The sequence below is a fragment of the Macaca mulatta genome, chromosome 8, assembly GCF_049350105.2.
Source record: "Macaca mulatta isolate MMU2019108-1 chromosome 8, T2T-MMU8v2.0, whole genome shotgun sequence".
NCBI classification, from domain to species: domain Eukaryota; kingdom Metazoa; phylum Chordata; class Mammalia; order Primates; family Cercopithecidae; genus Macaca; species Macaca mulatta.
Genome location: NC_133413.1, coordinates 151,066,530 through 151,087,139, shown reverse-complemented (window position 1 = coordinate 151,087,139; position 20,610 = coordinate 151,066,530). Strand labels below are relative to the sequence as shown.

At 42.9% G+C, this 20,610-nt stretch overlaps 1 protein-coding gene and 1 long non-coding RNA gene across 49 annotated transcripts in view; both read left to right on the top strand.

The window, feature by feature from the left end:
• Positions 1-20,610, top strand: part of PTK2 (protein tyrosine kinase 2) — a 357,319-nt gene that overhangs the window by 254,354 nt on the left and 82,355 nt on the right. For all 48 annotated transcript variants that reach the window (XR_013397442.1, XR_013397443.1, XM_077944113.1 and 45 more), the window contains 4 exons: positions 290-374; positions 5,935-6,035; positions 17,670-17,785; positions 18,783-18,883. Coding sequence is in view for 46 of the 48 variants with exons in the window: in XM_077944113.1 (XP_077800239.1) it covers positions 290-374; positions 5,935-6,035; positions 17,670-17,785; positions 18,783-18,883 (403 nt within the window). In the remaining 2 variants the exon portion in view is untranslated. The remainder of the gene's footprint in view (positions 1-289; positions 375-5,934; positions 6,036-17,669; positions 17,786-18,782; positions 18,884-20,610) is intronic.
• Positions 11,937-15,704, top strand: LOC144330863 (uncharacterized). Its single transcript, XR_013397453.1, has 2 exons — positions 11,937-14,396; positions 14,727-15,704. It is a non-coding gene; the product is annotated as an uncharacterized LOC144330863 (long non-coding RNA).

Genomic DNA, 20,610 nt, shown 5'->3' with positions numbered 1-20,610 from the left:
GTGTATCCCAAGCACTTATAATAGTACCAGCCACATGGTGTATCTTCAATGCATGTTTGTAGATGAATGAATAAATGAATTGCTGTAATGTTTCACATGCATGACCGTTTTTCTCAGGGGATTTTATACTGAGTGTTTTTAAGTATTCCTCTCATTCTTGAGATTTTGCCTTTCTGATTCTGTCTGGTCCATAACCCACATAGTTGCAAAACAGACAGCTTTTCATGAATCGATTAATATAGCAAACCTTTTTGCATGTGTGTGTGATTCTATAATTTCCCTAACACAGGAGAATCCAGCTTTGGCGGTTGCAATTAAAACATGTAAAAACTGTACTTCGGACAGCGTGAGAGAGAAATTTCTTCAAGAAGCCTGTAAGTTTCTAGAAATTTCTGTGGAACTCCATTTGATTTTCTATCTGTGAAATCCAAACTGTGTCTAAAGAAATAAGAAAAATGATGTTTTGACTTTTAGGAGACAACTATGTTTATTATTTTGCCTTGCAAATTAATGTCTAAATTTGTATAAGCACCTATCTACAGATTTTTCCAGGTAAACCATCATGTTTTATGTATAAAGGTAGATTGATGTACATTTCCTTTATACTTTGGTACTTATGCCATTACACATCTTTGCACTGGAATTGGTGCAGATATATAAGCGATCCTAATCTTGATGCTGCCCAGACTCTGGGAATGTAGAGGTGAGCATGACACACGCAGTCCCTGCCCTGATGGAGCTCATAGACTAGTGAAGGAATAGGGCTCTATGACCATTCCCCTTGTCCTGCTACAAAATCAGAACAAATCACCCAGGCCAGGTGCGGTGGCTCACGCCTGTAATCCCAGCACTTTGGGAGGCCAAGGCAGGAAGATCATCTGAGGTTAGAAGTTCGAGACCAGCCTGGCCAACATGGTGAAACGGTCTTTACTAAAATTACAAAAAATTAGCCGTGCGTGGTGGCATGCACCTGTAGTCCCAGCTACTCAGGAGACTGAGGCAGGAGAATAGCTTGAACCCCAGAGAGGGAGGTTGCAGTGAGGCGAGATAGTGACACTGCACTCCAGCTTGGGCAATAGAGCAAACTCTGCCTCAAAAAAAAAAAAAAAAGAAAGAAAGAAAAAGAACAAATCTCCCAAAAAGAGGCCAGGTGCGGTGGCTCACGCCTGTAATAAGTACTTTGGGAGGCCAAGGTGAGAGGATTACTTGAGCCCAGGAGTTTGAGACCAGCCTGGGCAACATGGTGAAACCCCGTCTCTATGAAAAAATTTAAAAATTAAAAAAATTAGCTGGGCATGTTGGCACATGCCTGTAGTCCCAGCTGCTTAGGAAGCTGAGATGGGAAGATCACTTGAGCCTGGGAGACCCGTGTCGCAGTGAGCTAAGATCGCGCCATTGCACTCCAGCCTAAGTGACTGAATGAGACCCTGTCTCCAAAAAACAAAACAAGAGAAAACTTCATGCAAGAAGAGACCTCAGCAAAGGACTCTTCTGATGGCTTCCCAGGTAACTTTAGCTAGAAACAGTTAACTTTTTTTTTTGAGGCAGGGTCTCTCTCGGGTCTCGCTGTGTCACCTTCTGGACTCAAGGGATCCTCTCATCTCAGGGCTGCAGATACCTGGCACTACAGATGCACGCCACCATATCCAGCTAATTTTTTTTTTTTTTTTTTTTTTTTGGAGAGATGGGTTTTTGCTGTTTCCCAGGATGTTCTAAAGTTCTAGGCTCTGCCTGCATCAGCCTCCCAGGGAGCTGGGATTACAGGCATGAGCCACTGTGCCCAGCCCTTAAAAATAATTTTCTCCACCTCCATTCCTCTGACTCTTGGTTTGTGCCTCCTCTGAAGAAGCTAGCTTGAGTGAGCTCTGCATGAATAGGTCTTCTTTCCCAAATGTAAGCTCTTCAAGAGCAAGGATCTTGTACACATCAACCTCTTCCTTAACTGCCCTCAAGCGGTGATTTTCCTCTTCCTCCTTTCCTGTGGTTTGCCTCTTGTCATGCTTCAGGCCCCAGCTTAAACATTACCTCCAATAGAGAACCTTTTTCTGACCACCATATTTAAAGTCTTCCCTTAGTATTTTTTGTCACACAAGACTACGATATTTTTCTTCCTAATGATTCCTAATTAAAGCTACATTGTTTACAAATGATTATTGTCTGTCTCTTCCTCTCGTCCTCTAAGGCCTTAAGCTCCCTGGGGACAAAGACCATGTTTGTTTTGCTCACCACTCCATACTCAGTGCCCTGTACAGTGCTTGACACCTAGAGAACACCTGGTAGATGTTTGTCATTCTGGTGTCCTTCATTATGTGTGCATCAAATGAATGCCTTCTGCTTTCTGTTGTAAATATTTACCACCTAACAGTCCAATAAATTGTAATTCATAGAGTAAGCCATGTGGTGACTACATTAATTAAGTCTCAGTACATCCTTAATCCTATTCCTGAATCTTTGACTTAAGATACAAGAGAAGGCCTGGCCAGTGACTTCTGTCTTGACTAGTTCATTTCTACATAGCACCTAGGCCAAGAAAACAGACCATATCAGTCATCATCACCCAACACCATGTCTGCCTTACCTTTGCTGGTATTCTTGTGCATTTTATATTTTCAAAAATGCAAATTTTAAAAATTGGTTATCTCTTCCTAAAATTCTGAACAATTACTGTGTTGTGATTTTGTAGGACTTTGGAATTGTCATTACAAAAATCAGTTACATCGTTTTATAGGAGTAATCAAGTCGGGCTAATGTTTTTGTCTTCGAGAGGGTTACTCAGCAGTTATTTCAGGGAAATATGATAGATGCACTGTATCTAAACTTCTGTAGGGCTTTACCAGGCTATGTATAAGAGATAAAATATGGCCTCGATCAGGAATAGTTAAATTTTTTCTTTAAAGGGCCATGTAGTACATATTTTAGGTTCTGCAGATCATGCAGCCTCTGTCCCAAGTATTCAGCTCTGTCATTGTACATCCATAGACAGGACAGAAAAGAATGAACAAGAATATGTTCCAGTAAAACTTTATTTACAAAAGCAGATGGCAGCCCCTGGGCCTTAGCTTTCTGCCCCAGATTGGTATATAATAAGGTAAACTATTCTATGTGTTGATTTTTAGTTCAGTTTGGATAGAGTTTCCTAGTGGCCACAAGACTCTCTTAGCCTTGTGCTGGTTTGTATTTCTAATAATTACTTCTGAGGAAATATGAAAGGCTTGATAATTATATGTGAGAATAATGTAAAACCAAATGTTAAATAGTTACTTATATTAAATTGAAAGTAGAGTTGTAGTAAATATGCTGGGTGCCTGAATGTTTATCCAGAAATATCACGGTATAAGCAATGAACTGAATGTGTCAAGGTGAGATTTAATTATATGTTTTGGATTATATGCTGGGTGTTTACATTATATGGGTTTTTGTTGGTGGTGTTTGTTGAAAAAAACTGCCAGGTCCTGTTCTTGGAATATGAGGGAAAACTTGTAAAACACATAAGTGAGCTAGATAGAACACCCACTAATATTGTTTTGCCCATTTCAAAGTCTTTGCCCATTTCAAATTGATCATTCCTCACAATGATCAATACCAGCTGCTCTGTAACATGTTGGCAATATTACATGTTGATCATATTTTTAAAATTACTTCTGTTATTCTAATTTCCTTGCTTGGCATCAGAATTATTTTTCCCCATTTTTATAGTCGTGAAATCAGGTGTTTTTGGACCCACTGGACCACGTCACCTTCAAAATCACTTCCAGTTTTGAGATCCTGTAGTTCTGTGAATTCTGTCCTGTCTTACTAATCCTAGGATACTGTGCAAGTAACCTTAGCCCTGACATTAGAAATTATAAATGCATACACCTTAACATACATGTCCACACACAGATGTGTATGTCTCTATGCAGTGCCCTCTTGGTCATCTTGGCTCAATTAGGCAGTCAAACTCATGTTACTGCCATAGGCCACATTTGGCATCAGACACTCCTGAGAGTACTACATAAACAAAGTATGCCAGAAAGGCAGCAGCTGGCATTTCTCTCATGTGAAAGTCCTCACGGCTGTCCTGGAAACTTTTTTTTTTTTTTTAAGACGGAGTCTCAGTCTATCGCCCAGGCTGGATGGAATGCAGTGGCACAATCCCGGCTCACTGCAATATCTACCTCCCAGGCTCAAGTGAGTCTCCTGCCTCAGCCTCCTGAGTAGCTGGGGCTACAGGCGCACACCACCACACCCAGCTAATTTTGTATTTTTAGTAAAAATGGGGTTTCACCATGTTGGCCAGGCCGGTCTCAAACTCCTGACCTCAGGTGATCCGCCCACCTTGGCCTGCCAAAGTGCTGGGATTACAGGCGTGAGCCACCATGCCCAGCGGAAAATCTTTTTTAGGGCCCTGAAAGCAACCATTTAAATTTAAGAGGACAAGACCACAGTGGTGGATGCAGGAACAATTTATGTCCAAGATAGAAATCTTTCGTGAGTGCCCCATGGGTTGTGCTTCCAGGATCTTGCAAGGAACACACCCAGTTACCATAGTCTCCACACTCAGGGCAGCTTCTAGCTACAGCTTTCCACCAGGTATTTTTAGTCCCATTTCACTTCCTCCCCCAGCAATTTACCAGTCAAGAGTGATTTTTACTGTAAAGATGGTTGCTTACTAAATGAATTACACACTCCTACTTATCAGATTTCTAGAGGAAAACCTAGGAATCTAGCCCAAGGTCAGATCTGTCCATAGGAAAAAAGAAATGGTCCTCTTCTTCTTTCTTCTCCTCCTCTTCCTCCTCCTCCTTCCTTCCTCCCCATCATCCTCCTCCCCTTCCTCTTTCTCCCCTTCCTCCTTCTCCCCTTCCTTCTTCTCCCCTTCTTTCTCCTCCCCTTCCTTTTCCTCCCCTTCCTTTTCCTCCCTTTCCTCTTCCTCCCCTTCCTTCTTTCCCTCTTCTTTCTCTTCTCCTTCCTTCTCCTCCCCTTCCTCCTCCTTCCCTCCCTTCTCCTTCCCTTCCTTCTCTTCCCCTCCCCTTCTCTTCCTCCCCCTCCCCTTCCTCCTCCTCCTCTTCCCCCTCCTCTTCCTCCTCCACCTCTTCCACCTCCCTTTCCCCCTCCTCTTCCTCCTTCTCTTCCCCCTTCTCCTCTTCCCCCTCTTCCTCCTCTTCTTCTTCCTCCTCCTCTTCCCCCTCCTCTTCCTCCTTCTCCTCTTCCCCCTCCTCCTCCTCCTCTTCCCCCTCCTATTCCTCTTCCTCCTCCTCCTCCCCCTCCTCCTCCTCTTCCCCCTCCTATTCCTCCTCTTCCCCCTCCTATTCCTCCTCTTCCCCCTCCTATTCCTCCTCCTCCTCCTCTCCCCCTCCTCTTCCTCCTCCTCCTCCCCCTCCTCATCCTCCTCCTCCCCTTCCTTCATTCTTCTTCTTCCCCCCTGCCATATATGCAGAAGGAAAGAAGGGTTTTTCTTAACAGTGGTTATCTTACACCTCAATAGTAGGACATACCTTTTTGTGCCAATTTATGCCCATTTGTGAGCTGAACTGACCTGTGGAGTTGAGTTTAAAGTTCCCCTATTGCCAGCCTTATGTATTAATTGAATTAGTATTCAGGAAAGCTGAAAAGAGTTTTCAGAAGTATAACTAGGCCGGGCGCGGTGGCTCATGCCTGTAATCACAGCACTTTGGGAGGCCAAGGTGGGTGGATCACGAGGTCAAGAGATCGAGACCATCCTGGCCAACATGGTGAAACCCCATCTCTACTAAAAATACAAAAAATTAGCTGGGCATGGTAGCGGGCGCCTGTAGTCCCAGCTACTCAGGAGGCTGAGGCAGGAGAATCACTTGAACCCAGGAGGCAGAGGTTGCAATGAGCCAAGATTGAGCCACTGCACTCCAGCCTGATGACAGAGCGAGACTCCATCTAAAAAAAAAAAGAATAACTATGGAGAACTTTTTTCCCTAGTAACAATGCGTCAGTTTGACCATCCTCATATTGTGAAGCTGATTGGAGTCATCACAGAGAATCCTGTCTGGATAATCATGGAGCTGTGCACACTTGGAGAGGTACTGTGATCCCCAAACCTTACCTTCTGGACTCAGTGTTTGATATCTTTTGCTTAAGAAAGGGAAATATAAACAGTTTATATCTTGGATTTTCAGGAGAGTTCTGATTTAGGATGTGTCTCGTGTGTGTGTGAAGAGACCACCAAACAGGCTTTGTGTGAGCAACAAGGCTGTTTATTTCACCTGGGTGCAGGCGGGCTGAGTCCAAAAAGAGAGTCAGCAAAGGGTGGTGGGATTATCATTAGTTCTTACAGGTTTGGGGATAGGTGGTGGAGTTAAGAGCAATGTTTTGGGGACCGGGGGTGGATCTCACAAAGTACATTCTCAAGGGTGGGGAGAATTACAAAGAACCTTCTTAAGGGTGGTGGAGATTTTAAAGAACCTTCTTAAGGGTGGAGGAGATTACAAAGTACATTGATCAGTTAGGGTGGGGAAGAAACAAATCACAATGGTGGAATGTCATCAGTTAAGGCTATTTTCACTTCTTTTGTGGATCTTCAGTTGCTTCAGGCCATCTGGATATATATGTGCAGGTCACTGGGGATATGATGGCTTAGCTTGGGCTCAGAGGCCTGACATTCCTGTTTTCATATATTAATAAGAAAATAGAACAGTGGTAAAGTGTTGGGGCGGTGAAAATTTTTGGGGGTGGTATGGAGAGATAATGGGCGATGTTTCTCAGGGCTGCTTCGAGTGGAATTAGGGGCAGCGTGGGAACCTACAGTGGGAGAGATTCAACTGAAGAAAGATTTTGGGGTAAGGGGTGACATTGTGGGGTTGTTAGAAGGAGCGTTTGTCGTGTAGAATTATTGGTGATGGCCTCGATGAGGTTTTGTATGAATTGAGAAACTAAACGAAAGACACAAGGTCCGAATAAAAGAAGGAGAAAAATAGGTATTAAAGGACTAAGAATTCGGAGCACCCAGGACATCCAATTAGAGAGTGTCCAAGGGAGTTCAACGTTATTGTTTGCTTGATTGGCGAGTTTTTGGGCTCTATCCTTGAGTTTTTCTATGTTGTCATATGCAAGGCCAAATTGATTTAGGTAAAAATAACACTCTTCATTTTACAAAGTCCTCCTTTTTCAGCAGTGAGTAAATCAAGGCCTCAGCGGTTCTGGAGGACAACTGCAGCTAAAGAGTCAACCTGGGCTTGAAGAACAAAGTTTGTGAGATATCTGTAACGCTAGCAGAGAAGTCATTAGAGGGGCTGTGGAATGTTGTGGCAGCGGTTGAGATGCCTGCTATTCCAGTTCCGAGTGCAATAGTGGAGGCAGAAAGTCCTAGACCCACAAGTAAAGGGATTAGTGGGATGACTCTTTTTTGTTGTGTTGATATCACGAGGGGACAGGCAATTGTTCGTTCCCTTCTGCAAACTGGATTTTGGGGTAAGGAAGACTAAAGTACATGTGCCTGTCCAGTTGGCAGGTAGGCACATGTAGGTGGAAGAGCCACATAAAGAGAAGAGACCTTGTGCCAGGCAGAACTGGAAATGTAAAGTGAAACGGTGAGAGGGTGTCCTGACAGAGGAGTCCTGCACTCAAAATCCTAGAGCTCCAGCAAGGGCAGCAGCCGTTAGAGGTTGTAATGGGGACTGATGGTGCAACTGTGTAGAGGGAGGGGTTCAGTTCTCATGGTGTACAAGAAAGCGCATAGTGTCTACAAGTAACCTTTCACTGCCATTCATGGGGCTGGGGATAAGCAAGCAAGAGGAGGGGCTAGGAGGAGATTCAGACGAGCAGGGGGAGGGTAACCAAGGATGGAGTGAGATGCAGGGTAAGTGTCTTCCTAAACAATAGTGACTGCCAGTGTTTTTGAGTTTGTCAGTAATGATAGAGGGCTTATCTGTAATGCAAAGTTGGAACGCTCCCATCTGTTTGGTAATGTGTGTGGCTGGGTTCTGGAGATAAAAAGGAACATTTGGACAGTGGAAGGTTGCCTAAAGGGATTCCAGGAGGCTGTTGTCGGGAGATGCATAAAGGAGTGGCAACGGGGATAGTTGTTTGTGTGGTTAGGGGTCCAAATATGGGGGGCGTGGAATTGACATAAGGAGAAAGGTGCCATAGGTAGATGCAGAGAAGTGTGGCAGCTTGTTGGTGTGAAATGTCTGGGGAGTTCTCACCAAAACTGTCTAGAAAGTAAAGAAGTTCCTCAGGCGGGTAAAGATGAGGACTTTTAAAGGAGGTTCTGAGGTGCAGGGAGACGGGAGAGGTAGCCCAGTCGGCCTGTAGAGTGGGGATGACTGTAAAAACAGGAAGAAAGGGAAACGCATAGCCAACAATTCTTTGCTAGAGAAGGATTGGAGGCAGTGAGGAGAGTGGGTGAGATTAATAGTATGTTGGAGGTAACTAGGGAGAGGTAGAGAGTGGCATAAGAATAGGAATGAGAATAAGAGTGAGTATAAAAGTAAAGAATAGAACTTCATCAGGGTGGGAGTATTGGAGGGTCCCTTGCCACTGAAGATCTTCTTTCTGTCCACTTCAAGAGAGACTTAAGGGTGGTGATTTGAGGTAAAACCAGGAGCCACTAAATACCAAGAGCCTGAGAAACTGAGGTGGGAAGGCCAAACCGAGGAATTATGTCTGTCAGAAGGGAGGAAATGACCGCAGTGGCCTTCTCAGACCCTGTGGGAAAGGCCTCTACCTATCCAGTGAAAGTGTCTACCCAGACCAAGAGGTATTTTAGTTTCCTGACTCAGGGCATGTGAGTAAAGTCAATTTGCCAGTCCTGGGCAGGGGCAAATCCCCAAGCTTGGTGTGTAGGAAAGGGAGGGGGCATGAAAAATCCCTGAGGGGTGGTAGTAGAATAGCAGATGGAACACTGAGAAGTGATTTCCTTGAGGATAAGTTTCCACGATTGCAAGGAATTGAGAGGTGCTAAGAGATGGGCTAGCGGCTTATAACCTACATGGAAGAGCTTATGAAATGACAACAGAATAGAATGGGCCTGTGAGGCTGGAAGGAGATATTTTCCTTGATCCAAGAACCATTTGCCTTGTGTGGGATGAGATTGATAGGTGGAAGTTTCAGTGGTGGAGTAGGTGGGAGTGACCAGATGAGGAGAAAAACTGCTGTAAGGGATAGGAGTTGGAATGCAGCTGCTTTTTTAGCTACCTTATCAGCATAAGCGTTGCCCTGAGCGATGGGATCTGATGCCTTTTGATGGCCCTTGCAGTGTAAGACTCCAGCTTCCTTTGGAAGTAAAGCGGCCTTGAGAAGAGTTTTTATTAAAGAGGCATTAATGATGGAGGACCCTTGTGTAGTGAGGAAACCTCTTTCAGCCCATATAACAGCATGGTGGTGCAGGATATGGAAGACACGTTTAGAGTCAGTATAAATATTGACGTGTAATTCCTTTGCAAGAGTGAGGGCTCAAGTTAAGACAATGAGTTCAGCTTGCTGAGAGGTAGTGGAGCGGGGCTGAGAGGTAGTGGAGTGGGGCAAAGAGGTAATTTCAATGATAGATGTGGAAGATACTATAGCATAGCCTGCCTTTGCTGGTATGTGGCAATTAGGCCTGGTGGAACTGCCATAAATAAACCAAGTGTGATCAGGAAAGAAGGAGGAACAGGAAAGAAGGAAATGGAGTGAATGTCAGGTGGATCAGAGAGATACAGTCGTGGGGGTCAGGTGTGGTATCAGGAATAATGTGGGAGGCTGGATTGAAGTCCGGGCCAGAAACAGTGGTAACTGTGGGAGACTCAACAAAGAGTGAATACAGCTGAAGGAGCTGGAGAGCAGAAAGTATATGTGTCAGGTGGGAGGAAGAAAATAGATTTTGCAGGTTATAAGAACTGTAGAGAGTGAGTTGAGCATAGTTTGTGATTTTGAGGGCCTCTAAAAGTATTAGGGCAGCAGCAGCCACCACACACAGACATGAGGGCTAGGCTAAAACAGTAAGGTCAAGTCGTTTAGACAGAAAGCCTACAGGGCGCGGTCCTGTCTCTTGTGTAAGAACTCCGACCACACAGCCCTGCACTTTGGCTGTGTGTAATGAAAAGGGTTGGGATGAGTTAGGGAGAGCTAGTGTGCGGGCAGCTTCTAGGGCTGTTTTTAAGGAACAGAAAGAGGAGTAGCAAAAGGATTTAGGATCTGTGGGGTCAGCTAGGTTTGGTTTTGTGAGTTTATATAATGGTTTTGTTAGGATGGCAAAAGCAGGTATCTAAAGGCAAAAGTATCCTACCGTGCCCAGGAAGGAAAGGAGTAGTTGTTTTTAGAAGGGGTTGGGGTTTGGGAGATTAGCCGGACACAATCAGCAGGGAGAACACGTGTATTTTCATGCAGAATTATGTTGAGATAGGTAATGGATGAGGAAGAAATTTGGTCTTGACTGAAGTATTGGGGGCTGTCCTTGAAGCCTTGCAGCAGTACAGCCCAGGTAATTTGCTGAACCTGATGGGTGTCAGGGTCAGTCCAAGTGAAAGCAAAGAGAGGCTGGGATGAAGGAATAGTAAAGAATAGTAAAGAATAGTGCAAGGAATAGTAAAGAAAGCATGTTTGAGATCCAGAACAGAATACTGGGTTGTGGAGGGGTTGTGGAGGGAGGTATTGAGGATAGGAGAGTATATGGTTTTGTCACCACAGGGTGGATAGGCAAGACAATTTTTTTGATAAGGTGCAGATCCTGAACTAACCTGTAAGGCTTGTCTGGTTTTTGGACAGGTAAAATGGGGGAATTATAAGGAAAGTTTACAGGCTTTAAAAGGCTGTGCTGTAACAGGCGAGTGATAACAGGCTTTAATCCTTTTAAATCTTGCTGTGGAATGGGATATTGGCATTGAGTGGGGTAAGGGTGATTAGATTTTAATGGGATGGTAAGGGGTACATGATCCGTCGCCAAGGAGGGAGTAGAGGCGTCCTATACTTGTGGTTTAAGGTGGGAAGATACAAGGAGAGGATGTGAAGGAGGCTTTGAACTGGGGCAAAAGGCGGCATCGAGGTGTGTCTATAGCCCAGGAATAATAGTCAGGGAAGCAGATAATTTAGTAAAAATGTCTCGACCTAATAAGGGAGCTGGGCAGGTGGGGATAACTAAAAAGGCGTGCATAAAAGAATATCGTCCAAGTTGGCACCAGAGTTGGGGAGTTTTAAGGGGTTTAGAAGCCTGGGCATTAGTATCCACAACAGTTATGGAGGCAAAGGAAACAGACCCTTGAAAAGAGGGTAATGTGGAGTAGGTAGCCTCTGTACTGATTAAGAAGGGGACGGATTTACCTCCCACTGTGAGAGTTATCCGAAGAAGCTCCGTGTCAGTGATGGTCCAGGAGGCTTCTGAGGCTATCAGGAAGCGTCAGTCTTCAGCCACTAAGGCGAGAAGATCTTAGAAGGAGACAGAGCCTTGGGCCAGTTGGACAGTCCAATCTCCAGTGGCGTCCCGCACAGATGGGACACAGCTTAGGAGGAATCCCGGGCTGCGGGCATTCCTTGGCCCAGAGGCCAGATTTCCGGCACTTGCAAGATCCTGGGGGAGGAAGTCCTGAAGGAACGCCTGACTGCTGTGGCTTAGGCGTTTTGAAGTTTTTGTGTGCTGGAGATACGGCTGGGGTTTCTCTCACAGCAGAGGCAAGTAATTGCAACTTTTCTCTATTATTGTACACCTTGAAGGTGAGGTTAATTAAGTCCTGTTGTGGGGTTTGAGGGCCAGAATTTAAGTTTTGGAGCTTTTTCTAATGTTGGGAGTTCACTGGGTGATAAAATACATATTAAGAATAAGGTGGCCTTCTAGCCCCTCTGGGTCTAGGGCAGTGAAACGTCTAAGACTTGCTGCTAAACGGGCCATGAACTGGGCTGGGTTCTTTACCTTGGATAGTTTCTTTAAGTTTGTCATAATTAACAGCTTTATAAGCTGCCTTTTTAAGCCCTTCAAGTAGGCAGGAAAACATATAATCTCACCTAGCTATACCTGGGGAATTGACCTGATAGTTCCATTAGATAGTTCTAATGCCTTCCTGCAGGTCTGGCTCATGAAGTCAGTGGTTATCAGCGTGAGATTTGGCTAGAGAAGAAAACTCTTTCCCATTCATCTGGGGAGAGGGTAGAAGTTAGGATGACATTTAAGTCACTCCAGGTTAAATTGTAGGACAGAGTTAGATATCGGATTTCCTGTATATATTTAGTGGGGTCTGATGAGAAAGAGCCTAAACACTGGCTGATTAGGGAAAGGTCCGATAGAAAAGCACATGTACCCTAACTGTGCCTTCAGCTCCAGCCACCTCTGTAAGAGGAAATTGTTGGGCAGGTGGGGGAGGGCTAGTCACGGAACGAAACTGTAAACCGGACCAGGTGTGAGGAGGGGAGGTGATAGAAGGATTATAGGGTGGGAGAGCAGAGGCTGAGGAAGAATTGGGGCCTGGCTTGGCCTGGTGAGGAGCAGCCTGGGGAGGAGGGGAGAGGTCAGATGAGTCTGTAGAAAAGGATTCATAGGACTCAGAGCTTGGGGTGGAGACTAAAGGAACAGACAGGAGAGAAAAAAGATTTGGGACAAGTCGCATTGGGAGCAGAGACTAGGGAGGGACCAAAGTGTAAAAGAATGCCTGGACGTCAGGAACCTCAGACCATTTGCCATTTTTTGATAAAAGTTATCTAGGTCTCGTGGGATGGAGAAATCAAAAGTGCCATTTTCTGGCCACTTATAACAATTGTTGAGTTCGTACTGGGGCCAAGCGGTGTTGCAGAAGAAAATAAGACACTAGATTTTAGGTCAGGCAAGAGTTGAAAAGGTTTTAAGTTCTTGAGAACACAGGTTAAGGGAGAAGAAGGGGGACTGGAAGGTAGAAGGTTGCCCATAGTGAAGGAGGCAAGTTTAAAGAGAAGGGTAGAGACACGGAGAGAAGGGGTGGGGAGCAGCCCTGGGCTGCAACGTGGGTGAGCAGCCAAAGCAGGGGTCCCCGCAATTGACTTGCCACCAAGGGAATGTGGGTGAATGACCAAGGCAAACGTCCCCACGGAGATCAGACACCAATGGAACGTGAGTGAATAATCAGAGAGGCATCCCCGCAATGATTAAACACCAAGGGAAGGGTGCCTTCTCGAGTTCGTGATCGGCACCGGACTTTTGGGCCCACAGATAAAATGTGTCTTCTTTCTCTCTACCAGAAAATGAAAGGAATTGAAATTCAGAGAAGGGAGATATTGAAGGGTAGCACCAAGATTGAAAGGAGAAAGAGGTTGAGGGATAGTGAGAGAGGTTGGAGAAGAGAGTAAAAAGAGGCCGCTTTCCCCAGTTTAAAATCAGTGAAGTGTTCCTTGGGCTGGTTGGTCAGAGGACCCGAGGTTGTAGGTGGATCTTTTCACGGAGTGAGGGTGAGGACAGGGGACTGGTCTCCCGAAGGAGTCCCGCTGTCCTGGGTTTCGGCACCAAATGTCTCACATGTACGTGTGAAGAGACCACCAAACAGGCTTTGTGTGAGCAACAAGGCTGTTTATTTCACCTGGGTGCAGGCGGGCTGAGTCCAAAAAGAGAGTCAGCAAAGAGTGGTGGGATTATCATTAGTTCTTACAGGTTTTGGGATAGGTGGTGGAGTTAAGAGCAATGTTTTGGGGACCGGGGGTGGATCTCACAAAGTATATTCTCAAGGGTGGGGAGAATTACAAAGAACCTTCTTAAGGGTGGGGGAGATTTTGAAGAACCTTTTTAAGGGTGGAGGAGATTACAAAGTACATTGATCAGTTAGGGTGGGGAAGAAACAAATCACAATGGTGGAATGTCATCAGTTAAGGCTATTTTCACTTCTTTTGTGGATCTTCAGTTGCTTCAGGCCATCTGGATGTATATGTGCAGGTCACTGGGGACATGATGGCTTAGCTTGGGCTCAGAAGCCTGACAGGATGTATGTCATTAGGTTTTGGTTCCAAGAATGTGGGTATAAATATCTTCATCATTAAATTCCCAAAGCATCCCCTTATGCAGTACTGGCAGCAATATCTTTCCCAGCCAAGTACTTTATCAGGACTGGTAGCAGCAGATGGCCAAATGTTTTTGTTTTATTTTGTTTCCTCTCTGGTGCCATTGCCTACAAAACTAGCCCATTGATCTGAGGATGAAGCAATCTTAATGGAGTTTGGGTAAATTAATGCTAAATTTAGGTAAATCTAAACATTTCCTTAATCTTTTTGGGAATTCACTTTGTAGCATCTTTTCTTTGAGAGACAAGTTCTCCTTCTGTTGCCCAGGCTGGAGTGTAGTAGCATAATCACAGCTCACTGCAGCCTTGACCTCCTGGGCTCAAGCAATCCTCCCCCCTCAACTTCCTGAGTTGCTGGGACTACAGGTGCATGCCACCATGCCCGGCTAATTTTTTAATTATTTATAGAGATGGGGTTTCACTATGTTGCCTAGGCTGGTCTTGAGCTCCTAGGCTCAAGTGATTCTCCTGCCTTGGCCTCACAAAGTGTTGGGATTACCTGGCTGGTAATACCTTTTAAACCAACTCATTTAAATCACCATTTCTTTTTTCTTTTTTTTCTTTTATTTTGAGACAGAGTCTGGCTCTGTCACCCGGGCTGGAGTGCAATGGCATGATCTTGGCCCATTAAAACCTCCGCCTCCCAGGTTCAAGCACTTCTCTTGCCTTAGCCTCCTGAGTATCTGGGACTACAGGCATGTGCCACCATGCCCAGCTAACTTTTGTATTTTTAGTGGAGACAGGGTTTCACCATGTTGGCCAGGCTGGTCTCGAACCCCTGACCTCCAGTGATCCTCCTGCCTTGGCCTCCGAAAGTGCTGGGATTACAGATGTGAGCCACCGCACCCAGCCGTACTCTTTTAAAAATGATGATATGATTGTATATTTAGAAAACCCCATCGTCTCAGCCCAAAAATCCTTAAGCTGATAAGCAACTTCAGCAAAGTCTCAGAATACAAAATCAATGTGCCAAAATTACAAGCATTCTTATACACCAATAACAGAGAACCAAATCATGAGTGAACTCCCATTCACAGTTGCTTCAAATAGAATAAAATACGTAGGAATCCAACTTACAAGGGATGTGAAGGACCTCTTCAAGGAGAACTACAAACCACTGCTCAGTGAAATAAAAGAGGAAACAAACAAATGGAAGAACATTCCATGCTTATGGATAGGAAGAATCAGTATCGTGAAAATGGCCATACTACCCAAGGTAATTTATAGATTCAATGCCATCCCCATTAAGCTACCAATGACTTTCTTCATAGAATTGGAAAAAACTGCTTTAAAGTTCATATGGAAGCAAAAAAGAGCCCGCACTGGCAAGACAATCCTAAGCCAAAAGAAAGCTGGAGGCATCATGCTACCTGACTTCAAACTATACTACAAGGCTACAGTAACCAAAACAGCATGGTACTGGTACCAAAACAGAGATAAAGACCAATGGAACAGAACAGAGCCCTCAAAAATAACACCACACATCTACAACCATCTGATCTTTGACAAACCTGACAAAAACAAGAAATGGGCAAAGGATTCACTTTTAATAAATGGTGCTGGGAAAACTAGCTAGCCATATGTAGAAAGCTAAAACTGGATCCCTTCCTTATACCTTATACGAAAATTAATTCAAGATGGATTAGAGATTTAAATGTTAGACCTAAAATCATAAAAACCCTAGAAGAAAACCTAGGCAATACCATTCAGGACATAGGCATGGGCAAGGACTTCATGTCTAAAACACCAAAAGCAACAGCAACAAAAGCCAAAATAGACAAATGGGATCTAATTAAACTAAAGAGCTTCTGCACAGCAGAAGAAACTACCATCAGAGTGCAGGCATCCTACAGAATGGGAGAACATTTTTGCAATCTACTCATCTGACAAAGGGCTAATATCCAGAACCTACAAAGAACTCAAACAAATTTACAAGAAAAAAAACCCCATCAAAAAGTGGACAAAGGATATGAACAGACACTTCTCAAAAGAAGACATTTATGCAGCCAACAGACACATGAAAAAATGCTCATCATCACTCACCATCAGAGAAATGCAGATCAAAACCACAGTGAGATACCATCTCATACCAGTTAAAATGGCGATCATTAAAAAGTCAGGAAACAACAGGTGCTGGAGAGGATGTGGAGAAATAGGAACACTTTTGCACTGTTGGTGGAACTGTAAACTAGTTCGACCATCGTGGAAGACAGTGTGGCGATTCCTCAAGGATCTAGAACTAGAAATAGCATTTGACCCAGCCATCCCATTACTGGGTATACACCCAAAGGATTATAAATCATGCTGCTATAAAGACACATGCACACGTATGTTTATTGTGGCACTATTCACAATAGCAAAGACTTGGAACCAACCCAAATGTCCATCAATGGCAGACTGGATTAAGAAAATGTGGCACATATATGCCATGGAATACTATGCAACCCTAAAAAATGACGAGTTCATGTCCTTTGTAGAGACACGGATGCAGCTGGAAACCATCATTCTCAGCAAACTATCACAAGAACAGAAAACCAAACACCACATGTTCTCACTCATAGATGGGAATTGAACAATGAGAACACTTGGACACAGGGTGGGGAGCATCACACACTGGGGCCTGTCATTGGGTGGGGTTGGGGGGAGGGATAGCATTAGGAGATATACCTAGTGTAAATGACGAGTTAATGGGTGCAGCACACCAACATGGCACATGTATACATATGTAACAGTATGTATATACATACATATGTTGTGCACGTGTACCCTAGAACTTAAAGTGTAATTTAAAAAAAAACTGTGAGTAATCGAGTGAACAGCTCTCTCACTTTCTCCAGAATACAGAAACAAATCAGTGCATCACCAACACTTGGAAACTCATTAAACAAGTTCTTGTGCCCCACCCCAGGCCTGCTGAATCAAACACTGGGCAGGGGGGGCGGGGGAAGCACCGTGTGATTTCATCAGCTGAACATCTCTTCCTCCTCCACCCTACATTTCCAAATCAAATAGAGTGCTGATTATAATTTCTTGTTCACAGTATTTTTCTGCTTTTGCTTTTGGAGAGTTTGCTAATTCTTCTGGCTCAAAAAATATGGCTAAATATTTCTCTCATCGATTATTTAGAATTAGGTATTGAATGTGTATGCCTTTCTTTGCCATGTTAGCATTTACCTCTATTAATGGTGTCAGTGGTAGCACAAACAAGTAAGTGCAGTGTGATAAATACCCAACATGACTCTTCTGCATCCAGGACCTCATGGGGAAGGAAATAAGAGAGAAGATTCCTTCTTGTCTCTGCTTTCTCCTCATTACATTATCCTCGTATCTTCCCAGAGCTACAGTAAAGTTTGAAGTGGAGATAACTGACTGTATTAGCCTTGTTTGGATAGTAACTAGATCGTTTTTCTTCCAGTTATTATTATTTAGCAATAATTTGTACTGTGCTTTTATTCATTCCCTTGAAGCATATCTTTCTATATTTTTTAAGAAATTTGTCTGTAGTCAAAAAGATTTTAATTTCATGATAGGATTTCAAGTAAAAAATAATCTGAATCCAGAGTTTAAATGTTTCACTTATTATGCTTTGTTAGAAGAGACTTGAAGCCATTCTAATATTATTAAAAATGCATTGAAAACGGCATTATTGTTGAATGTACCTTTTTGCTTTTGATTTCAATTCACTGTCACTAATTCTTTCTTTCTTTTTTCTTTTGGCCATTGTTCCAAAAGCTGAGGTCGTTTTTGCAAGTAAGGAAATACAGTTTGGATCTAGCATCTTTGATCCTGTATGCCTATCAGCTTAGTACAGCTCTTGCATATCTAGAGAGCAAAAGATTTGTACACAGGTAAGATACAGTCATAAATCTGTTAAGTTCCCTTCTGAAAAGTAGTGATCAAGAAACAGGGACCTATTTGGACCGTCTTTGGACCCAGGGATCCCTTTGGTACCATTTTGTACCAATTCTACAAAATTGTATTCTGTATATCATTGGAATCTATTGTACACAATTAATAGCAAGTCATGCTGCATTATGTCCTGTCAGAGTGAGATGCCAGGGCTTGTTAATACACAGTTACAGGATTTTTACACACGTGGAGTTTAAACATTGTGATACTTTCAGGTCACTTATTCCTTACACAAACGCTATAGAGAACCTGTACTTGGCAGCAGAGCAGTGAACATGTGGAAGTGGTCTCTGAAACGAATATTGTCCTGGAACTTCCTGGGACAACACAGCCTTATGAGTGACATCTGTTAGCATTCTGTGGAATTTCTGTTTATAGCCTGAGTCTCTGTTTGAATGCAAGTAAAGACCCTTAAAATTTGTTTGCCAAGTATCATATTAGAATTGGTGTTTTGTTATCCGGCATTAAAACAAACTTCATCCAAAAAAAAAAAAAACAAAAACTAAGGCTCTGAAAAAATCAACTCCATCAGCAAAATCATTTAAAAGTTTTCAGAAGGCAACTTTTATCTAATGATATCCCTTCAGGAATGGCAGTGTTATAGGCCCCAGTTATATATCACTGTCTATCAGTTAATGCAATTGGTAATATGGTTTTATGAACAGTAATAAGGATTTTCATTATTTTAGAATATACTTTGCCATCATTCAAAATAATCATTTATTAATGGGTAAATATCTGGCAAAAAGAATATATATGAAATAAATTTTGTGTGTGGGTATATATGAGATTATTGTATATATCCTATAATATCATATAATCTGCTTGCATTGTATATAAGCTGTCTTTCAAAGTGCCTATTGGTATGTCTTTATCTACGAGCTTATAGGTTTGTTTTTCTTATTTTAAGTCTTACTGTCTGAAATTCTTTATCAGGGACATTGCTGCTCGGAATGTTCTGGTGTCCTCAAATGATTGTGTAAAATTAGGAGACTTTGGATTATCCCGATATATGGAAGATAGTACTTACTACAAAGGTAAGAAATCAGGGCAGTACCTAAGAAATAGGCTTGGAATCTTTAATGTATTTCTAAAAACAGTATGTTCTAATACGTTCACCTGATCTTTGACAGAGATATAAAGTTAACTAAATGGAGGAAGCAACAGTCGTCTCAGTAATGGTGCTGGAGCAGTTGGACATCCTTAGGCAAAAAATATACCTCAATTTAAACCTCTGAATCCCATTTCAGATTAACTCAGAGTGGATTATGGACTCAATTACAAAATATTAAACTTTTAGAAAAAAACATAAGAGTAAATATTTGGCATCTAGGCCTAGGCCAGGGATCCTTAGACTTGACACCAGAAACAAGGATTCATAAAAGGAAAAAGTTGATAAACTGAACCTCATAAAAATTATAAATTTTTGTTCTGCCAAAGACCCCGTTAAAAGGATGAAAAGAGGAGCTGCAGAGTAGGAGAAGATGTGTGCCAGCCACATATCTGACAAAACTATTATCTAGAATATAAAAGGAACTCTTAAAACGTAGTAAAAAAATGACACAAAGAATGCACTTAGAAATTGGCAAAAAAATAGGAAGGGACATTTTAGTGAAGAGGATATATGGATTGCACATAAGCATGTGAAGATGTAGATGTTCCACATCTGTGTCCATTAGGAAAATGCAAATTCAGAACACAATGAGATTACAGTACATACCTGTCAGTTGTTAAAGAATATGCTGGCGAAGATGCAGAGAAACTAAATTGCTGCTGGGAATGTAAAATGGTAGAGGCATTCTGGAAGAGAGTTTGGCAAATTCTTTAAAAATTAAGCATACAAGTATTATATGACCCAGGAATTGCATGTCTGGACATTTCTTCTGAAGAAATGAAAATTTGTACACAAAACCATACTCAAATGTTCATTGCAGTTGTATCTGTAATAGCCAGAAATTCAAATCAGCTCAAATGTCTTTCAATCAGTAGACACGCCATCATCTTACACCAGATGCAGCTGGTTGTATCGATTGCCTCAGTGAAGGGGATCTGACTTAAAGATACGCAGGCTGCAAACTTCAGCACCTTGGATCCATTAGTTTGGTGGGATTTTTGTTTGTTTGCTTGTTTTGAGACAGGGTCTCGCATTGTTACTCAGGCTGGAGTGCGATGGCGCAAACATTGCTCACTACAGCTTTGACCTCCTGAGCTCAAGAAGCCCACCCACCTTAGCCTCCCAAATTGCTGGTACTGCAGGCATGCGTCACCATGCCTGGCTAATTTTTTGTAGAGATGGGGTTTTGCCATGTTGCCTAGGCTGGTCTTTGATCAAACTCCTGGGCTGAAACTATTCTCCTGCCTCCACCTCACAAAGTGCTGGGATTACAGGCATGAACCATCAGGCCCAGCCTCCATTAGTTTTTTTAACTGAAATCTAGCTTATGTCAGTTGTCTTTAATTTTGCCAATCTTGGAATCACATTGAATTGGTTCTTCAAATTATTACTGAAATAATATTTTTCTGAATAATGTTTTCATATTCCTAGAACTTTAAGGTTTAGATAAATCCATATTGTGCTATTAATACTGCTAATTATGACTACCATTTTACAAAGGCCAGTTTCTTAGGGTATTTGATTTTTATATTGCAACAAAATGAACCCAGATTTTTACATGCAAAGCTAGTCTCTTATTTTAATCTCATAACTATTTTCTTTCCATATATCGTCTGTATATTATTGCCTGTCACTTTGATTTTTAAAATT